We start from the raw sequence: 21,477 nt of genomic DNA, 5'->3' as shown, positions 1-21,477 counted from the left end.
AAAGATCGATGAGGCTCTCACGCATCCATTACTCACACAAATGTACCGTCGTACTTAATTGTTGGTGGTAGATAATGCGAACCGTTGTTTCTGCCTGCACATATCCCCTTCCTCATTTTGTCCCGTTTACGATCTGAATTATTGTCTCTCGTTCTCTATCTATTCTCTTCTTCGTTATCTATGACATTACCCGACAAATGTATACGTATATAGAGTCGCTAGTGGGCGGAATCGTGCCACTGTTTGTAACACGTCTACCTATATATTCCACCGTATATATAGACACTTTGAACTCTAACAACCGAGCATTCTCGAGGAAGCCCTCGCCGTACGAACATCGAGATTATTATTGCAACAGATAACGCTCAACACCGTTACGTACACTTGCACACTCAATATTATATATGCGTCTATATATATTTGCATATTGTATATGAAATCTTGTAACCGAAACCAATTTGGAGCATGTAATTCTCGCTGCGTTATGATATTTTACAAAATTTAAAGACAATTCCATCCGGATGGAATATCAGTGTAAATATCCTCGAGAATTCCGATTGTTCGTTTCTCCATATGTTCGAATACATCACGATTTTAATCGAGAGTCTCTCGAGTTTCTCGATTACGATTATTATTATTTTAAGTATTTTGAGATTTTGTATAGAATTTTAGATTTTTATGGTAATGAGAACGGAATTGGGTCCGGAATGTTGAAAAATTGGGTCTTTAAGGCTGTTTTCAGAAACTCCCAACAACGTTCTGAAACTCCTGACGATGGTTTTTATTCTTGTGTTCATTTTTTCGATTTTAATTATTTTGATATTTTGTATAAAATTTTTGATTTTTATGGTAATGAGAACGGAATTGGGTCCGGAATGTTAAAAAATTGGATCTTTAAGGCTGTTTTCAGGAACTCCCAACAACGTTCTGAAACTCCTGACGATGGTTTTTATTCTTGTGTTCATTTTTTCGATATTTTGATGGGTTTTCTTGAATTTGTATTATCATATTTGAATTGCCTGGCTCTACCAATCGACTTGAAATTCTTCTGTTTCAGTATTCAGGCTGATTTTTGGGTGTCGCTTTAGCACGGAGCACGGTACTTGACTTTGGCAGGTGCTTGGAAACTAATGAACAAAAAGTGAATGAAAATTGAACCGACGTCAGGAGAACTATTGACGAGTTTTATTTTGATCTATCAAAAAGTCGGTTTTGAGATAATTAAAAGTCAAATTTCATCATGTACATTGGCTTTTTTTGTCGTGCATTTTTACCCTGCTTCCCCTCGATGGTGCCTCTTTTTCGTTCTCCAGTTAGACGCAGAGACAAAAGAAGGTTTAACGTTCATCAATCTGCTTTCTTATCGATGAGAACATTAATTATCTTGGAGTCAACAGAAAAAAAAGGAAATTCGAGGATACACGAAGAAGTTGAAGCTCTCAATTTGGAGCAAGGAAATAAGGGAATTGTTATTGATCATGCTGGTGCTTTCATTGTAGTTTTTCGTAAATTTTTTTCTCCCTTTTTCGTCACTTATCACGTGCTGTTGAATGGTGCGTTCTACATATAAAATGTATATACAATATTGTAATTGCAACCATTATTGTAAGTGTTTACATTCGATTAGTTTTATAATTATTTACAAGCTCGTTGCCTTCGTAAAATGATCTTCAAGCGTGATGGTTAAGTAGCTATTTGCCTTAGAATACTTGAAGAGAAAATCTTTTCTAATTTTCCCGAAACCATCGATCGTGCGAACTGTGCAGAGATTCCTGAAAGCTTCGCCAAGCAGCGTTCCTTTGGACGAAGAAAACTGTGATCATTGTGATTCCTACTACGATGCTGAAAGCGATCACCAGTAGGCCGACCGTCCTCCGTCTTTTTCGCTCTAAAAAAATCAAGTAAATTTTTTAAAAAATCATTAAAAATACAATTTTAACTTCTCAAGAAAATCCAAGATTTTTTTCAATTCTTCCTTACCTCTGTCAATTGGTTCCCTCCACATCGTCACAGTAGCAGGACAAACCTGTTGGATCGGAGGTCGCGAGGGTTCGTACGACGGATTATAAGGTGGCGGCAGTTCGTACAAAGGCGGCGGAAGTCCAAACTGTGAGGGACTTGCTATGGAAGAAGAAATTTTCTTCAAAACTGTCTTTCTCGCCGACAAATTTTCCAGCAGTTTTTTTTTTTTTTTTCTCACTGAAACAAGCTCATATTCGAACTTCAGTTTTGTGTTATTGTGCTGATGATTTATATTAACAATACCGTTCGGCGCAATGAACCCGATTGGCGGTGGTTCAGGGACCCTCGCTCCAATATTCTGGCCACTAATTGAAGAAACTGAGACATTGTTCGAACGTTCGACCATTTTCCTCGGCACTATATCAAATCATGGTTATTGAACAATATTGTAACGTTTTCATTCATTTTTTGTATACTCCGGACAAATTTTTTTACATAATCATTCGAAAATGGCAATGAATAATTGTACAATTCATTTAAATTGTTCATTAAATTAATTGCAGAAGTACGAACGGTAAAAAATTTACGTTACAGAAATAAAACGGTGATGAGCTTGAAAAATGGAAATTTTTTACAGTACAAAATCCAAGTTTTCATGATAATAAAATAAAACATTTTCGATAGAGCTGAATGTTTATTTCGTTTTTGTGAAATTTCACACTTTGCTTGATTTTTATTGCCGTACAAGTAATTTTTACCTTCGCTTTATCGAGGAACCGTAAGCAGAGAGCAATGAAAAGAAGAAAAAATGAAGGATGCAGATTCGATTTTTTTTCAAATACCCGCGAGAAAAAACAGATGGAAGAGAAGCGATCGTCGCACTGCGGCGGTGACGGCGGGAACCATTTCAGAACGAAAAGAATATGCGACGTTATAATTCTGAGGAGTGATTCATTTATTATCATTTTTGGAAAGAAATGAATGCAGGAAAGAATCGATAAGATTGTGAAGAGTGAAAAAAAAAAATATATTCGAAAGTTTTGAAAGTAATTGATAGTGATAGAAGAAATTAGATTTGACAAGCAACCAAATTCAACGTTGAATTCTCAGAATTATAAAAAATATTGACAAAATGATGCCAAAAAAAATGTTCGAACTCGATTTTTCATCACTGATCCAAATATTTGCTAATGTCAATGCTCTAATTTACTTCCTCTCATGTACGTAAATGAAAAACAATAAAATATAGGAATGTTCATAGGCTGTACTTACAAAACGAAAATATTTATTTTTGTACCAGGCTAAAAGTATAGAAATTCTATATAACGATGACTGAATCACAGAAAAAAATCGAATTATATCGAGCTGATCTATTATTACGAAACTTTTGAAATAAACTCTAACCTCGCAATGTTTGAATACCTTTACTGACGTCTCCTCGAGTCGTCAATCGATGATGGAATGCTGGCTGGTGATAGCCAACGCATGTCTATGTATGTATAGCAGTAGATAAGGTGGAAAGTTTATTTTATCGACCAATTTCTCGAAAAGTGGCTACGGCTGTGCGTGCTCAGACCGTTCCACATTTTTTTTTGTACATTCAGGAAAATTCAAGTGGTTATAAAGAAAGCTTTTATTGGCAGAGAAACCGTTGATTGATCAACGATAAATATTATTTTACAGAAAGATAATAAACTCATGTGTAATTTCGAAGTTTTCTTAATTCATCAAAATCGATAAAACCCTCGGTGTCTACTCGACCGTAATAAATGACAATGATTGACAAAAAAATGCCACCGATTAATAATCCAATGTACTGGAGACACTTGAGTCGTTTTTTTTCTGGAATTCAAAAAAACTCATCGATCATTGAGGCTACAAATTTGGTGATTGAAAAAGTTGCGTTTTCTATTTTCGTTACAATCACCTGGATCCTCTTCGATCGAGTCATCGGACTCTGCGAGGGAACTTTTTCTCTTTCTCGGTTCGTACGATGGTTCGTAGATGAATTGAGTCACGCAATGATATTCTGTCGTCTCGATGTCATTGCAATCAAGTTCAGGTGAATCGAGGCTCAAAGTTTCGTCGAGGCGATCGGGGTCTAAAAACGTGCTCAACAAAGTCGATTTACATTATATTTCTTCGGGTTTTTCAATTCGTGACTCTGTTACGAATCTTACGAATTTCGTATTACGAATCGATAAAGTAAAAAATTTGATTGTCAAGAAGCACGATTATAAAACTCATTTGTGTTATCTCACCTTCTGCGACGACACGATTTTCCTCAGACTCGAATTCATCATTTTGTTTGTCCTTCAGACTGCGATCTTCCGATACGTGCTCTTTGGATATTTCCTCAAATTGCAAAACCTTCGAGTCGTTTTTTATCGGGAACGTGCTAATCGCCATTAATTCTGTGGAAATGATGGTCTGCTCAGTCGCGACAGAATTTCCATCGCGGTCACCCATTTCTTCAGTGGCACAAAAGCATTTGACGTTTTTTTATTTAAACGAGCCGATTCCTTGGCGAAGGCGAGCCATTAAGAATTCGTCGAGTTTTAATGTCACCAAATTTATTCGAGTCTCGAATTGACTTCGCTAAGCTCAAACTTGTTTATTTTTTCTTCTGCATCGATAGCCCTCGATTTCCTTTGACTTTGGCCGAAGTCGAACTAGTCAGAAGATTTATTCTTTGCGCAGTGCATTTCGAAAGAGTTACGAAACTGTCGGTAAAACAGTGGAGCATTGCCAACGCTGAATGCGACGAAGGAAGAGGGTAAAAATATGATCGATTCGATCGAAGATGAGAAAGCAGCGAAGCAAGCGAGTAATGAAAAAAATATGTTTTATTCAATCCTGCAGAATCGTCCTGCAGGCTAAAATCACAATCAACGGTCAACCATTAATTCGACGAAAGGAGCATTTGTCGTTAAATCTACTTAAAAAATATAATGAATTCTGAGGATATTTTGAGTGCGAATTGAACGTCAAAAGTGGAGACAATTCATTGGTTGTTTATCCAAAACAAGTCCTCATTCATTTGCACTCTGAATGGGGGCCTTTTCGACGGAAATGTGATGGTGATACGAGAGCCTACGATTGGATTTATGTACTCGAAGGAAAAGGGTTCTTTAACGCAGGTCGGAGGGTATTAAAAGGCCCTTAAGGCTTCGTAAGACTGGTGGATGGCTTCTTAACGAGATTTCGTGCCGGTATACTACTCTGGCACAACATTGCACGCTCCAATGCGAGCCTTCAACTCTCGATTACAACTTCTCACATATATACGGACGTATATATGCAGTTTTATCACCCCACGTTTCTGCGCATTCTTGGACATGAGAATGGCGAGTAAAATAACATTTCGAGGAACACAGGGCTGCTGCTGAAGTATTTTCGAAGCAGAGATCCTCGAGGTCTCGGTTCCCTTTCTATGTATGTATTTATGTGTATAAATATCATGTTAACACTAACGTGCAGACTGTGCACGCACTCGTCGAATTTGACGATCTCAATAGAGAAATGGACTCGTCACATTCGCCTCCAAACTTTTTAAACACAATTCGAATAAAATCGAATAGTTTTCCGATGTGTTTTCGACTATTCCAGAGCATGAAAATTGCACGTAAATGCGTCGTAATTCTAGAAAAATACCCAAAATAATACCGCTCGTGTCTGAAGGCTACATAAATTTCGATAAAGTTGATGATTCTCATTTTTTTTTCGTTTTTTTTTTTTCTCGTTAAGTCAACGTATTTTCATAGTCCAGCTCATAAACGTTGATCATAATTCGATGTTTTAGGTACTATTTTGCGGCCCTTTTTTTCATTATGATTAATAGTTTTATGTGGTAATGTTCCCTTAACAAAAATATCTTACTCTTTGTCTTATTAGAATTATTCCAACGAGACATAAATGCTCAGAAATACGAGTTCATCGTGACTCGGAGTATGGCAGTCAAAATTACTATGGCCAACACGATCGCCAGGATTCGACCACTCCTACCTGGAATAACAAATCGATAAAAACATTAATTCATTTCTATTTTTACACACAGACTTTATCGTACTCGTTAAATTCATTGATTTATTCTCGAGTTTCACTTTCCAGGCAGGCCAACAATTAGTCGAATTCTTGATTCAGTTTACTAATCGTTCGATCAATGTTTGAAGGAATTTCGAAATGATTGATTTTATGGGGTGTAATTTCAGTGAGAGCAAGACAAATTTTTACGTCACTTTTTCTATGAAACAATAATTATTCCTGTTTTCGAATGTAGTTCAACATTTTTTTTTTATTGTACCAATGTCATTCGAGACTATTAGCAGAAGAGCTATTAGCTCTTCTGACGCACAATTTAATCGGTCGTGGATAAGTGACTGTGGAAATTGAGGTGAAGAGAAAAATAATTGGGAATATTAACCCGTAGACACTGGTGCAAATTTGCACCCACGAAAATTTCAAGCCTCTACAGCTTCAAAATTCCCCTCTTCAATTTGCCCATCTTTCTATAACAAAACTTGATTTTTTAATTTTTTAAATGATTATAATCGACCACTAAGAAATTGTTACCCCTAAAAAGTCTCGCTGTAAGATTCATTTCAAACGTTCATGGATTAAATAAAAAGGTTTTGAAAAGTCCAAGTGCAAATTTGCACGAGTGCGGTGAGTGTGCGACCTCGAAGGGAGTGTGGCGTCTACGGGCTTAGGATCGACGGACATTTTCCTATTCGAAGGGCACCAAATCACCGTAATTTGGTGGATACGATTTGTGATTGGGACTCACCAGAGCAGCAGCCCGTAGATTCGGTTGAGATTGGCCTAATAATGTGAATGGTGGTCGGAGGGAGTCCAGATTCATCGGAAGTTGGCCCATATTGAGGATAAGAAGTGGTCGTGTACGTGGGCGGAATGGGTCCCGTCGTTGTTGGAGGGTATATCACTTGATTGTAACTCGATTGAGGCGGATATGTCGTTTGGAACGATTGGTTCGGAGTGCCATAAAAAGGTGCGCTCGGTTGGTACGTCGCATCATTATTGACGTTTGGATTGTAGAGTAAATTCGTTGGTGGTGGGGCAGTTCTTATCGCCTCGGCGTAGGAAGGAAGTGCAGGTTGTTGCTCGTGACTCTGCCCAGGCTGCCTATTTTGTTGCATCTTTTTCCTTATCACGCGTAATCTCGCGGGTTCAATAATCTTTTCATCTAAAATAATGGCACTGGAAATGACAAAATTATTCGAAGCTAATTCATCGCTGAATCGAATTCGAAAAACAGTTTTTCTTGGCTCTTACGAACTTCTAAATCAAACTTTGGCAGGAAAAAATTAACGAACAACTGTCATGGCATTCTACGTAATCGTTTAATTATTCCCAAGAAATGAAAAGAAGGTTCAGGAGGCCCCCAAATTCTACTGCGCGTCCCCGAAGAGTTCCGAGCCCAGTTAAATTTCTCATTTCCCCATAAGATTCAGCGTCGCTCTCTTCAATCGTCAACAAACTACTGCGCTAACAGTACCAAAAGTTATTTCGTTCCCGACCAAAATATGCGAATTATTCATTCCAACGAGGTGAGATCAATTTCCAATTTAAACCCATTGAAAAACGAATAGGGCGAAAGAGAAAGAGAAAATAAACGACATAATAATAATAAAATTTACCGCGACAAAAATAATCCAACTCCAAAAGTACCAAAAACCAGAAAAAAAGCGAGAAAAAGAGTGTGATTCAGGCATTTATCCAAGTATCCAAACGTCGTCTGACACGTGGATGTTACAGAAAATAAACTTTTCACATCGATAACCTCCTGCGCGTCTCCCAAACATTTAAACTCGAAAATTCAACGAAATAACATAAATTTTCGTATTAACAGTAAAAGAGAAGGAGATATTCGAGCGGCGTATATTCGCAAGGATTTCCCATGTGTCACCGGATTATCTATATCTGTATATCAGCATATACATCTATATAATATTAAACTGTCGTTGATTCAGCTTTCTGTAGCACTCCTGGTGCTGCCACTGCGGTATCGTATAACTAGAGTCGCTGTATGCAACAGGTGCAAGCACCACGTAGACTAGGAAATCCGGGTTATAGACACTATCTCTTTCTCTTCCATCTCTCTCTCTCTCTCTGTCTCTCTCTGTCTCGCTCTTTCTCTTTCTCTATCTGTGAAGCTCGGATATATACGCGAGGGCTTTTGCACGCCCTGGTTCTATGATATTTTGCCTGTTCGTCGCCGATGTATACACTCGCTCAGTGTCACGAGGAACTGGACTGTTGATTGTTCAGCAAGTCGTGTTATTGCATCGCGTGAATCGTAGTTATCAACTCTACATTCCTATTATTTTATGCTCGCACATACACGTAGACACGTACATTTGATGGTGATTCGATTAGATCTCGTGCACAGATCTGATTACAGTGGCATTTCATCGGAGTTAATTCATGAGAATTGACGACTGAGACGATGCTTTTTTTCTGTATTTATGACTGTAAAACTCGACTGGAATGGTGGGACGGTGTTATTTTTGTGTGACGTTATCGGGCACTCGATCGTTTGGAAATGTCGATTGACATGTTTTTACCGCGTCTTGTCGATATTTTTCTTTGTATTTTTTGGGATTTTTCCTCCTTCGGCGTTTCAAAAGATGCGTTTTAAAAATATTCCGTTTTATCTTATCAGTAAAAGGCCGTTAAATCAGCCGGAGACAATGCTTAGCACGAATCGTGTGCTAAACAACGAACTATTTTGGTCACCGATTAACTTCCGGTTTCAATAATCTGTTTTTAATGATTTCCAATGGATCTTTGAATCGTTAGAAACGTCAATGGAGACGGTGAGGATGGTTCTCGAGGTACGTATCGCGCAGCGAGGACGAGCACGTGCAAAGTTTCGCCTCCGTTGTTTGCTCTCCGGACTCAAATTCGACTCAAGGCCCTCCCATTTCTAATGATTCAACGATTCCCTTGTGATAATCTAACGCTCTGTAATTACCTGACTTTTTTTCCTCGATTTTTTATTCCTCCGCGCTTCTGTGCAGACTCGGATATGACACTGATAAAATATTTTCTCGTCGTGTACTACGCGCTCTGCTGGTCGTTTCGCGTCTCCGGTCTATCCCTCCTTCTCGATAGAGTCTCGCGGTGCTGACGACATCAACGTAATGTCGCGCTCATGGCCGCTCCCATACGAACTCGCTCCGCTCCTCACGTACACGCGCACACGTACTCGCGTGACGCTTGAGAATAATCGCTCGCGCGGCGTGTAACGACGACTCTCCGAGAACGAGCGTCGACGTATCACAATGCCGCCAACAACGTTTCTTATCTCACTTTGGTTACTCCGCGAGCATAATCACTAGACGAGAATAACGAGCGCGCAGATTCAAAATTACTCGAAATTCTGGGCGGCCGTAGGATGCTAGGATTTCTTTACCGATCGAGTTCTCTCCGTTTTTTCTCGTTTTCATCGAAATTTTATGAAATTTTTGTACTCGGTTCTCATTTGTTCTACCTTCATTTGCCTCTTTATGCCAGTTTCGTTGTGTTTTCATCGGAAAATGTTTTTTCGGAGCGTCTCCGATGCAGCACTCTGGTCTGAGGAGCTTCGACCCCATTCCTACCGAAGCTGTACTCACGAAAATTTTAGTATTTCAGTTTTTTCATGCGTCCTTGGATTTTATTGAAAAATTGTATTATTCAAATTTTCTCGTGAAAGTGAACTCGGCACGTTCGTTCCCGAGACTCCCCAACGATCGTTTCTCACTGCTAGCAATAACGAAAGAACCTTAAAAAAGCATGAATTAAACCTCTGATCACTCCACTCGGTAATAATAAAATTAAAAGAAAAAATGAATCGTTTAAATATTTAATCGAAAGCAAATTGCGGAGGCCGAAGCAAAAGTGTGTAGAATAATTGGAAGTGGAAACGGAGGCCGAGTCGGAGGTTGAGGCCCTTAAGCATCGGATAGGAAAACAAGTGCGTCACTTAATCGATGAGTAGAATTGTAGTGGGGGTCGTGCGGTTTCGTGAATTACACCGTATGGCGAAGAAAAAAGGCTGAGCCATGGTTGATGTTTTTTCGAGAGAGTTCATTACCACAGAGTAGTTTACTGAAAGGTTCGCAGTCCAGCGGATGGGTGCGTGTCGTCTCTGAACTGTAAAAAGGAAATAACAAAATAGGAAGCATTGAAACACTGTTGCGCAATTCCTGAAATAAATACGACGAGTGCGGAAATCCAAACAATCGTGAGTACCGATTCACATCCTCGATCGCCAATTTGCTTGGCCTCTCCACTATTCGCAATCCCGCGATCTAAATTCCCGTGCTTTCCCTCAACAATTTCATTTCACCGGGTGGCATTTCGTTACCAACATACATAAAAACCAAAAATATTGATCAATCGGAAAGGCCGTCGAGCGCGCCGAGCCACAGGTTCAAAACGTCACGCGACCTCGACCCGATTTCGACTCGACGAAAAAAAATCGATATCGGCCGATGCATCGCGATAAGAATACGAGAATATATGTTAACGAATCGTTTCACGCGGAGCAGCGTTCAAAAAAGCTCATAATATTTCGATGAAGAAGCGAAGAGTCGTGCTTTTCGATCCGACAGATGCTCGGGGTGATCGATAATGGAGAAAAATCCTTTTGGACCTCGTAGATATGAGTGCCTTCTGAATATTTTCCGCCAATCTGAAAAAACCTGAAATAACAGTAATCGTGAGCTCCGAACGTGTGGGCTTCGATATGCAGATTCGGTGTCGAAGTCTCCGCTCTCAAACTCCTTTTTCCTCTATTTTTGTCTGCCAAAATAATCACAGGACTCATTAAAGTTGCGACAGAATGGAAAAAAGTGTTTAAAAAAAGTAGACTGAAAAGAGTGTCAAAGGGGGGGAACGCGTCATGGGTAATTTTCAGGCTGCGTGTGTAAATAGTCGAAATATGAGATCATCGGGATGGGAGCAAAGGAGAAGCCGGGGTGCGAGGAACTTTGGGCCTCCGCGTCACGAAACACCTTCCCATTCTATTCTCTCTTCTGCCAGAAGTTTTCCGAAGGCCATTCACTGCGTGAATCCATGCTTCGAACGTGATCGAATGTTCACGTACATTTGAATGAGAAACAAGGAATCCGACTATTCGACTCAAAAAAATAAGCAAACATGAAATAAAAGAAAAAAAAAAAAGAGGGGAAACAAAAAACGAAAGAAACTTTATAACCAATCAGCGCAGATCAGAACCAAAAAACGCTACTTCCCACTCCCATCCAGTGACAACTAGCACCAACAGAGTGCCTTTAAAAACTCCACATGAACGTCAACGAACGGAATAGATAGAACGGAATATGGCGATACGAGGATCAGGCAAGAGAGCCGGGGCAAGGGGGGAAAGAGTGAGAGAGAGAGTGAGAGATGGCGTAAGATAGAATGGAATATAAATTCATTATTTTGCATAAATTTTCACCGTACCTGTCAACCGGCGTATATACACGCTCCGAAAGTTTTCGTTATGATGCTTTGTGTACAGGAACGTTAAGGGGGGCATTCAAGATACGCGCATACGAATCTCGGCAGCTACCGCGTGCGCGCGAAATTTTATATAAAACCATCAGATATATTCGTATGTATAACTAGTTTTTTGTAAATATGTATTATTTATGTACATAAATATAGAAACGTATGGAAACAGGAGGGCGTAAAAGCTGAAATCTATATCTGTCGTTCGGCTAATGTGCGAATGCGGCAGACGGAGCAAAAGCTCGGGAGCTTTTCTCCGTCGACCCTGCAGCCTCGTAAAACACTAAAATTCTCCGGCGCACGTGTCATTTTTCCCTCTTTCGTTATTCCTGTTTCCACCCCCTCGGAGAAAATCAAGAGGAATTTTGATGCTGCAGCTGGAAAAGTTTATCTCGATGTTGTGCGGGACGCGGTGGAGCGGGGGGCGGGCGCGAACGGACTCGCGAATTTCGTCCTGTTGGCGAGCTCGTGTTCCCAATGTTTGTTATAAACCCTCATGATATTCTGGCTGGAGGTTCAGCTTATGCAATTCTATTATAAAATCTGGCTGGCCACCTGCAGAGGCGAGAAAACAACAGTCCGTTTCCTCGTAAATCGAGCTTCTTTTTTTTATATATTACCACAAAATTTTTACATTCTGTGGTGAATCGTCGGAACGAGGAATCGAATAATGGCGTGAAAAAGGATTATTGAAACATTCAAGAATGATCCATCGGAGTTGACGGGGGTTATAAAAATTAATAAAAAAGAAAGAGAACTCGATGGAAATAAACATAAAATCATGGAACAAAAATCGTCGTAACAGTGCAGAAAGATTCCAAGTGAAAATGGGATGCAATTATAATGAATTATTTACAACGAAGATGAAAGGAATGCTGTACTTGGATAATTTATTTTGTTAAGGATGATAAAAGCTAAGGTATATACCAAGAGAATGAACTTTGGTCTAGCTGGTCAGAATTTATGAACTTTCAGTTGATCATAATGCAATTTGAAACTGCACTTACAGTTAAGTTGAGTTCGGACGTTCTGCGCTCGTGAGATACTGCACTCGACCCTCTATCATCCCTCTTTCCTTCTACATAGGTATATGTTTGTAAATGTCTACAGATATATTCGTCTCCACGCGCGCCCTTACCATCCACTTTATGATGAGGTACATGCATCCCTCTCTCTGGTACAACTTAACTTAACACCGGAGAACGTACCTTGTATATTTCGATGTTTCATGCTGCTCAGGTCGTTGGATATTATTTCGTCGTGTTAGTCGATCTCTCAGCATATATTCCAACTACTGTATCATTCAACGTGGAGTACGTGAGAGGTCGGACGTATTATTTTCTGGGGCATGAGTTTAAATACGACAAACAAATTTGTTTAAATGTATTTGAGATTGGAGGTTGATTGGAACGTTGGAAAATGTCATTTTTGAAAACTAATTAAACGAATCGTTTCCAGCCTCTATGGGGAATTTTTTTCTTCTAAGAACGTTGGGGTTTGGTGTTTTTGGTACTGTAAATTCATAGAAATTCGAGTATTTTTATTCGCGTTCGATGTCGACGTAGTTACTTGCTCGTATATAGTATTCATGAAAGATTTTTTCCCTACGTGCGAAGAGTTAATGGATGGTAATGTAATTCTTTATTTCGTGGTGCGGTAAGTATTTTTGTCGAAAGGAAGTGGACGTTTAGGCGAATCTGGTATTCCCCGGACTGCTGACGGGAATTATCTCCGGCATTCTATTTACGTATTTCCTTCGAAGTTGGACGAAAACTCGTTTCGAATTGCTACGTCGTGTCTCACCAACGGAATTCAGACCCTCTGATAACCGAGAGCTTTATCTTTTTCCCTGGCTCTCCTCGTTCCCTCCCTCCTCTCTTCGCTCTCTCTCTCTCTCTCCGCTTTCTCGCCTGCGAGATGCATCTCGGGACACACGCTTTTGTTCCTCAGTAATTACGTTGCCCGAGCTTAATGCTCGACAATTACTCGCGGTGGTTGTCGTTTATTTTACAACTCGTACAAAAGGGATGGTTTCCAGTATCGAAGCAAATTTCCTACTCTCCCATTCCCCCCCGCTCTTCTTACAGCTTTCACTCTTATCTCGCTCGCAGTAGCAGGCACTTTTTTCTTCTCGCTTAAATTCACGGTCGAACTTTCATATCGCAACGATCATTTTTTTATCGCAATCTTGTCGTTTTCCTCTTGACATTTGGAGGGAAAAAAATTAACATCAAACGGCTATCGCGTGCTTGAACGAAACGCGTCAACGACAACGAATGAAACATTTGTGGAGCATCTTCATTAGATTTGAGATCATCGTAACGAGATCAAGTGGAAATAAGACAAAAATGAGGATCGCGAATCTTTTTTCTTCGTTTTATTTATCGATTCTGACCTCAAGTCAACCTTTCCTCGTTCATATTCATGAATGTTTAATCCGAATTTTTACAGCATTGGAATTATTCATTTATCTCTCAAACTGCACACAATTAAAGGTTGTTAGTAGACTTTTATGTAATGTTTAGTAGAGAGCCATAATTTCGATTCGTTTTCAGAGCAGTTCGATGACAAATGTCCTAAAAAAAGAGTTACGTCGATGTGGCAACAAAGCATTGCGATCAGTGGACTTTTATAACGTTTTAAGGGGGTCCCCCTTGTGGTAGCTGGGATTTTTCCGAGATTTTTTTGCGGCAAGAAAAAAGAGCATAGACTTTTAAAATTTGAAGAGTTTATTAATCGGTATTTTAACTCTATAATAGAATTTTTTAACTCTGATTTGAAACATTTTTGAAAATTGAAGTTTTCTCTTTCGAAGCGCGAAAATCCTTCAATTTTTAATATTTTTGTGTGATTTTAGTGTTGACGATAGCCACTGCTTCACCCATCAAAACCCTCTTTTGTTTTTCGATCTCAAACAAACCAATTCCCCGGAATCGTGGAGACCATGGAGAAATATATGGGTTCCTGTCGAGTATTTTTACACCGAATCTACCCGAGATATCGGAGTTAAAAAATTCTATTATAGAGTTGAAATACCAATAAGCAAACCCGTCGAATTTCAAAAGTATATGTTTTTATTCCTCGCCGCAAAGAAATCGCGAAAAACCCCAAAAAAATCCTCTCGATCGATTCTATGATAATAAAGAATGTTCTCGTTCATTTTTCTTTGAGGTTCCATCGATGAGTTTACGTTCGAGGCAACATTTGACAGCTGTGAGGACAAATTTTCAACGCGCGAGGTATAAAGGTACGAATGAATTTCACTTTCATCCCCTCCCCTCGCGGTTGTTTGTGTTCGGTGTTGGGGGACCCCGTGCAGGCTGTATTGGAACGCTCAGCATGTCTGCGGCTTAGTCTCTCGGCGTTCTCTACACGTTCGTTGTTTAACGAAGTTTGAAATTCATCACCGTCATCGTTGCTTCTATTTTCGTTTCTTCGTGTTCATAATTAAAAGCAATAATGTACTTGATTATGTCGAGAGTGTTCGTTCCTCAGTTACACTAGCAACTTTATCTTCGTATCTCCATTTTTTAACGACCTACGTACTTTCTCAGTGCGGAAAAAAATAGTGGCGTCGTCGTTCTAGGTCTCGGTCTGGGTCACGTTTAATCGGAACGCAGAAACTTGAGATAGTTTGCTCCCGGGATCGTCGAGAGCTCGACGAAGCGACATTCACAAATGTCTCGTTCAGCCAAAGACAAGCGTGCGTATGAAACAATTGCGATAAAAATCTATCAAAATCTCATTACTATCCTTCCTATCATCCTCAAATTATGTAATTCTAAGCGGCACAGAAACACGAAGCTCACGTTATCGTGCTTGAAGGTCGATAATGATTAGTCGACAAATGTTTTCAGCGAAAACATGAAAAACGGGATGTTGAGTTCGTCGAACTCTCAAAAGTGATAATAGAAATCGATTTTTTCATCCAATCCTTATCTCACGAAGTGTAAAAGTGCCAAAAGAACACGCTCAAGTGAATAACAACAGAGTTTTTATGAGACGAGATAAGATTCCAAAATTCCATCCGCCAGTCAATGCTTTTCTGTTCGAAAAACTTGAGAGCTTAGACATTTTTTTTTGTCATTTTTTCTAATGATATCTACAAAAGATTGTGATCAGAGTTTTTGTCGAAAAGAATTAACTTGAAATCGTGATGTATCGGCTCCCGCGCTGAGATCATCAGGCAGCTATGGAAGCCGAGAAGAAACGAGGTCTGCGTGCAGCTCTCCTGAAAATATCGTCATAGAGCAGACGACTGTGCCCGTTGTGAGTCAGTAGAGACTGGAGCCTCGCAGTTTGAAATGTCTATGTATAAATATGTATATAAATATAGTTCGATGTATGCCGCGGCAACGCCATATGAACACTGTCGCACAGAGGCTAGACTGTTCGATGTAAAAGAACCGTTATGCCAGCGCGAATGGGGAATCGAAGTAACGTTCTGGCTCAAAGAGCCTCGAGAAACGTGCCATCCAACAACCGTGACTGGCATACATTTTTCACACAATCGGCAAAACAGACAACAAGCAACCGGCTCATTCGAAAACTACAGAGAAAAATAGTAGGATGGATTTTCATTATTCGGTGGCAAGCTTTACTTTTTCAGAGAGTCGCGTGCACTTTTTCAAGTGACAAAAGTTGGATGAGCGAGCTTTTCCAGTAGATTATGAAGAATGGAGTCGAATGAGGGGGGTTTTTAAAGTTTCATAAAATAGTAAAGGACGATAATAATGTTACAGAATCCTTGGGACGAAGACACGATGACGAAAGTGAGCCGTTCATCGTGGAGGAAATATCCGGCAGTCCGAAAATCAGAGGAAGACGAAAAATAAGTCAAGAGGAAACTTTCGTCATTGAAAATATCCCACGAAGTCCCGTCGCCAGAGGAAGAAGAATAAATTCCGAAGAGGAGAGTCTATTGGTCCGTGAAATGTCTGGAAGTCCTGTCATGAGAGGAAGAGGGTCAAGAACGACGACGACCGAAGGAAGATCAACTTCGGACGCTGTCGATTCGACCAGAGACGCCCCAATCTGGACCTCGAATTCCGATAATATCGCTAGATCAGCGACGACCCCGACAGCGCCGACGATCGACGACACTCAAAATAGCCGACGCAACGACCTACCCACGCATGAGGATGCACCACCTTCTTACGAATCCTCCATACCGCCGAGCCACATCGGATGGGCTTCCGATGTTACAAACCAAATACCATTTCCCATGCCCCATTCCGAGGGCAACGATGAGCCTAAAGTGCCATTTCAATCACGACCAAACTGCCCTTATCCTTTGATGGAACTTTCACCTTTACCTAAATCTTACCTCTCGTTGGAACGATCTAGCTCGAGATCGCCATCACGTAAGTTTATCATTCAATTAAAAATCCTAAAACCTTGATATTTCGGTAGAAACTGCCCCATATTCACAATCGATTCATCAAGACAGCTTTTTCTATGAAAAATTTTGAAATTTTTTGAAAATCGAAAAAATGACATCCCACGATCGGTTCGGAACATGTTTCATGCAATTCTGAGTCGAATGAGACAAAAGTATAATAACGGAAAAAGAAAAATTTCGAAGGCAGTAGACTATGAAACAATTTCGAGAATCGAAAATTTTGAAATTTTTCGAAAATCGCAAAAGACGAAAAATTGACCTCCCACGATCGATTCGAAACATGTTTCATGCAATTCTGCGTAGAATGAGACAAAAGTGTAATGACCGAAAAAAAAAATTTCGAAGGCAATAGACTATGAAAAATTTTCGAATTTCGAAAATTTTGAAATTTTTCGAAAATCGCAAAAATGACCTCCCACGATGGGTTCAAAACATGTTTCATGCGATTCTGAGTCGAATGAGAAAAAAGTGTAATGACCGAAAAAAAAAAATTTCCAAGGCAATAGACCATGAAAAATTTCCGAGATTCGAAAATTTTGAAATTTTTCGAAAATCGCAAAAATCGAAAAAATGACCTCCCACGATGGGTTCAAAACATGTTTCATGTGATTCTGAGTCGAATGAGAAAAAAGTGTAATGACCGAAAAAAAAAAATTTCCAAGGCAATAGACTATGAAAAATTTCCAAATTTTGAAATTTTTCGAAAATCGAAAAAATGACCTCCCACGATGGGTTCAAAACGTGTTTCATGCGATTCTGAGTCGAATGAGAAAAAAGTGTAATGACCGAAAAAAAAAAAAATTCGAAGGCAATAGACTATGAAAAATTTCCAAATTTTGAAATTTTTCGAAAATCGCAAAAGTCGACAAAATGACCTTCCACGATGGGTTCGAAACATTTTTCATGCGATTCTGCGTAGAATGAGACAAAAGTGAAATGACCGAAAAAAAAAAAATTCGAAGGCAATACACTATGAAAAATTTCGAGATTCGAAAATTTTTTAATTTTTCGAAAATCGAATAAAAGAGTTTACCAGTGAAAATATATTAAATATAATCGCTGATTAAGGTAGTAAGATCCCATCTCTCAGTACTTAACGTTTTTTTGAATATTCAAACGAATTAATGTTCTCAAATTAATTTCATAAATTAGACCACGATTCCTCGGAAACATTATTTTTGGCATGAAAGAACACAAAAATCGTAACAAAATTGTCCTCCTTAAAGCGTATTTTCATATCCTAATATTGATCTCCAGTAAAAAATGAGTTACTGAACCAACGAAAAAGAAAATACTGATGAAGAAATGAGGAAAAATATTTGTGGTGAAATGCTTTTCGGTAAATTCGAATGACGTTCGATCAAATTGAAAAACTCGTCTAAACATTCGTATGAATTTTTTTCTCAGAGAGCCCAAGTCCAAATACGTTGAGGCCGCTTTATACGCAGCACACGAGAGCAGCGTATCTTTCAAGGCCAGCGGCGAGGCCTCAGTACAGGTACGGGAATGAATTTGAGAACGAAACGATAGATCCTTTGAAGGTGAACGAAGAGCCGTACAGTGAGTGATGATTTTTATTCTCGATAATGCAATGCGCAATGCAAAAATGACACCGATCATTGGAGTGTCATTCGAACGATGATATTGAGACTTTTATTGTGTAATATTGACTTTCAGAACACGGAGGAACGGTCGTGGCTATTTTTTTCGTAGTTTTTATGATCTGTTTGGCAATAATCGTCACATTTGTTGCCAGACACAGAGGTCGTGGAGGATGAATAAGGATTCATTAAATCAATGGAATGAAATGAAAATGTTTACGAAATATGAAGATAAACTAGTTTCGATGGAACCAAAAAGTTTCATGTTTTTCGTACGATCACGTGTTCTCTTTTTTAAGAATCTCTTTGTAAATTTGCACTGATAAGTTTTTTTTTTATAAATACACTTTTGAAAAAAAAAAAAATTCAAATGAAGTTTGAACGTTTGAATAATGACGGATAATCATGCGAGGATTATCGAGATTGCTGAATTAAAGTAGTTCGGCCGTTCTATGACTAGTCAAGTTCACAACTACTTTATGTTGATTAAATTCAAGTCTAAATAATTAACAAAATTAAGAAACACTTGCATTGAGAATATTTTTATCACAAGAATCTAATGAAATTCTTTAAGAATATCATAAAAGGTAAAATTTATATTTCAACTTGACCAGTTAATGATTGAGTCGGTACCAGTGACACTTTAAATACACATAACCTAGGGAACATTTTTATTGTGCGAAAGAAAGTTTATATCGCTGTAATGGCACCGAGAAAAAGGAATGGTCAATTCGTTAAAAAAAGCGAAACTACTAGACGAATAAAAGTACGCGAGTGAGTCTTGAAAATAAATTTGATGAAATTCCCGCCATTCCCGAATTTGCCCAAAGTTCAATCAGCTGGGACCAACGTGATGAGCGACATCCGCTTTCGTTACGTCAAAAACAAAAGATTTTTCATATTTTCTTTCTTAGAAGCCTCGTAAGGTAATGTTTTTTTTAAAGAAATGGAATCTGTGATAAATTTTCTTGGAATCTAAATATGAAATATGGAATCAGTGATGAATTGTAAATAAAATAATTCCAAATTTTGCCCCGTAAGAGGCCCCGGAACTGTGCGTACCGTTGTCAGGGGACCTTAAACTATCATTTAGCGCAAAAAAGTGGAGCTTCACTGTATACTTTATCGAACGACCGAACTACTTTAATTGTTTGTCATTTTATTCTGAATAATGGAAAGCTGCGGGTTCACCCATCGCCTTAAAATATTAACGACGCAGATTTCACCTGCAACCTTCTGCTCTACTGTGGGAAAAAATTCATCACGAATTGAGCGAGAACCTCCGTAAGGACTCGGCTCGTTTCGATGTTTTTAGTTATCCGTTAAACGCGCCTCGCGTTCATGCATCAGTTTTTTTTCATCTTCTTCGTTCCCACGTGCGATATTCGAGCATGGAATTAACCATCGAGCGAGTTGAAGTGGTTTCAAGAATAGAACGGCAGAGAGAGAGAGAGAGGGAGACGCATTGCAGGTCACTCCGGCGCAGGATAAGTTCAGCATCTATTTTTATTGTCGATATTGGAAAGCACACGAGAAATTCGGTCATTAAAAATATATAAGAGGTGGCGAGACGAGTAAAAAATGAGGGAGAAAAATATTCATAAAATATCACTCGGCAAGAAAGTCTTTAGGAATAAGACACCAAACGCTATTGCATCTCGATCCCTGTTTTTATTCGTTCTATATTTTGTATTCGGAACACGAATGAAGCAGAAGATAAAAAAGTACAAAAAAAAACCTGGCCACGGAACAGCAGCTGAAGAAAAGCTTCGAAAACAGAGTGCTAAAATCCCTTGTTTAATATGTTCATCGTCATTTGTACGATGAATAAAACAATAGTGAAAGTTCGCCTAACAGGACAGCAAATTGGATTATTTTACACCGAGTAAAACTCGATCGAAACTCCTCGAAATTTCGTCATACCTACGAGTTGGACTAAACTCTGTAACAGTGGTAACGGCGAGCGAGCTACTCGTGTTCGACACTCCCGATTGTGGACGACGGGAACAATCGTTTGATTGTCTTAACATGTACGTATCGAGTGAATGGAATTAAAGCTCAGACGTTAAGGGCCCCAGTGAAACGTAGAAACGTAGATATGTAAACGATAGAAACCCTCAGACATTGAGAGACACTCATCCCTTAGAAAATTGAACTTTCTATCGTACACACCATTTTCAGTCTACCCAACGAGTGAACAATCGAAACTACCCAGCAATATTGTACTCAGCGTAGACTAGCCACATATCCAAACCTGAATTTCCTTACATTTCGATCCTCCCTCCTGCATAAATGTATTATGAGTACATGCTCTGTAACATGCTTCGTACGTAATATTCGAGTTTATATTCTGTGCGTCCGGGTGGGAAAACGGGTTGTTTGAAATTTATCCAGGAGGCTGGGTCTTAGGATATTAGATACGAGAATTAGATATGGAGAAATGCAGTATTTTGTAGACGAGTTTGAACTAACTAAGGATGGTGTGAAAAATCATGATTCGTGTCTCGCAGAGTCGACTGAATCGTTATAACGATTGTAGTGAAAAATGATTTTTCGTTGCTTCATGTTTAATTGAGTCTTTCACAGCTGGTTTGAGGTCTCTTTAGGCCTCCCGTTGCCGAGTTCGGATATCTGCTTTCGCAGTCACAGAGCTCCGAGGACAGGTAAAAAATGAAGCCGAAACGCGAATGTCGAAAAAATTCGGGCAACGAATGGTTTAAATTTACACTCTTTATAACTTTCCTTTGTTCGTCCTGTCCGCGAAATGAGAATTTCTGCGCTCCTGCCTCGTTGGGTTCGAGCTAGAGAGAGAGAGAGAAAGGTGGGGTGGCCGCGGGGGAGCAATATTTTCACGCTGATGCTCGCCCATCAAAGGGGATCACACGAGCAGCATCCCGATGGCTGGGAGCTGTATAGTAATCTTTGTACGATATGAGGATTTCGCTGTTCGTGGATTTTCTGGATTTAAAAAAAATCTGAGAGAAAGAGGGGCGG

At 39.4% G+C, this 21,477-nt stretch overlaps 2 protein-coding genes across 2 annotated transcripts; one reads left to right on the top strand and one right to left on the bottom strand.

Annotated features, from left to right (window-relative positions):
* Nucleotides 1-1,488: 1,488 nt before the first annotated feature.
* LOC122417022 (uncharacterized) lies at nt 1,489-3,381 on the bottom strand. Its single transcript, XM_043430241.1, has 6 exons — nt 3,367-3,381; nt 3,235-3,263; nt 2,805-2,901; nt 2,266-2,379; nt 1,981-2,121; nt 1,489-1,888 (listed from the first exon to the last, which is right to left on the bottom strand). The coding sequence occupies exons 3-6, from the start codon at nt 2,866-2,868 to the stop codon at nt 1,728-1,730; spliced, it is 480 nt and encodes a 159-aa protein (XP_043286176.1). The 5' UTR covers nt 2,869-2,901; nt 3,235-3,263; nt 3,367-3,381; the 3' UTR covers nt 1,489-1,727.
* Nucleotides 3,382-14,834: 11,453 nt separating this feature from the next.
* Nucleotides 14,835-18,855, top strand: LOC122417021 (uncharacterized). Its single transcript, XM_043430239.1, has 4 exons — nt 14,835-15,184; nt 16,224-16,844; nt 18,290-18,442; nt 18,560-18,855. Exons 1-4 carry the CDS (start codon nt 15,160-15,162, stop codon nt 18,658-18,660), a joined length of 900 nt encoding a protein of 299 aa, XP_043286174.1. The 5' UTR covers nt 14,835-15,159; the 3' UTR covers nt 18,661-18,855.
* The last annotated feature ends 2,622 nt before the right edge of the window (nt 18,856-21,477 follow it).

The sequence above is a fragment of the Venturia canescens genome, chromosome 10 (assembly GCF_019457755.1).
Source record: "Venturia canescens isolate UGA chromosome 10, ASM1945775v1, whole genome shotgun sequence".
NCBI lineage: Eukaryota > Metazoa > Arthropoda > Insecta > Hymenoptera > Ichneumonidae > Venturia > Venturia canescens.
This window is presented reverse-complemented; position numbering and strand designations above follow the sequence as displayed.

What these genes read in the sequence shown, in the direction of transcription:
- LOC122417021 (XM_043430239.1), top strand. Translation starts at nt 15,160, where the DNA reads ATGTCTCGTTCAGCCAAAGACAAGC. An exon ending in TCGTTCAGCCAAAGACAAGC is followed by an intron (nt 15,185 to 16,223) that starts GTGCGTATGAAA and finishes ATAATGTTACAG; the next exon opens with AATCCTTGGGACGAAGACAC. An exon ending in TAGCTCGAGATCGCCATCAC is followed by an intron (nt 16,845 to 18,289) that starts GTAAGTTTATCA and finishes TTTTTTTCTCAG; the next exon opens with AGAGCCCAAGTCCAAATACG.
- LOC122417022 (XM_043430241.1), bottom strand. Translation starts at nt 2,868, where the DNA reads ATGGTTCCCGCCGTCACCGCCGCAGTGCGACGATCGCTTCTCTTCCAT. An exon ending in CGGGTTCATTGCGCCGAACG is followed by an intron (nt 2,122 to 2,265) that starts GTATTGTTAATA and finishes CTTCTTCCATAG; the next exon opens with CAAGTCCCTCACAGTTTGGA. An exon ending in GAGGGAACCAATTGACAGAG is followed by an intron (nt 1,889 to 1,980) that starts GTAAGGAAGAAT and finishes TGATTTTTTTAG; the next exon opens with AGCGAAAAAGACGGAGGACG.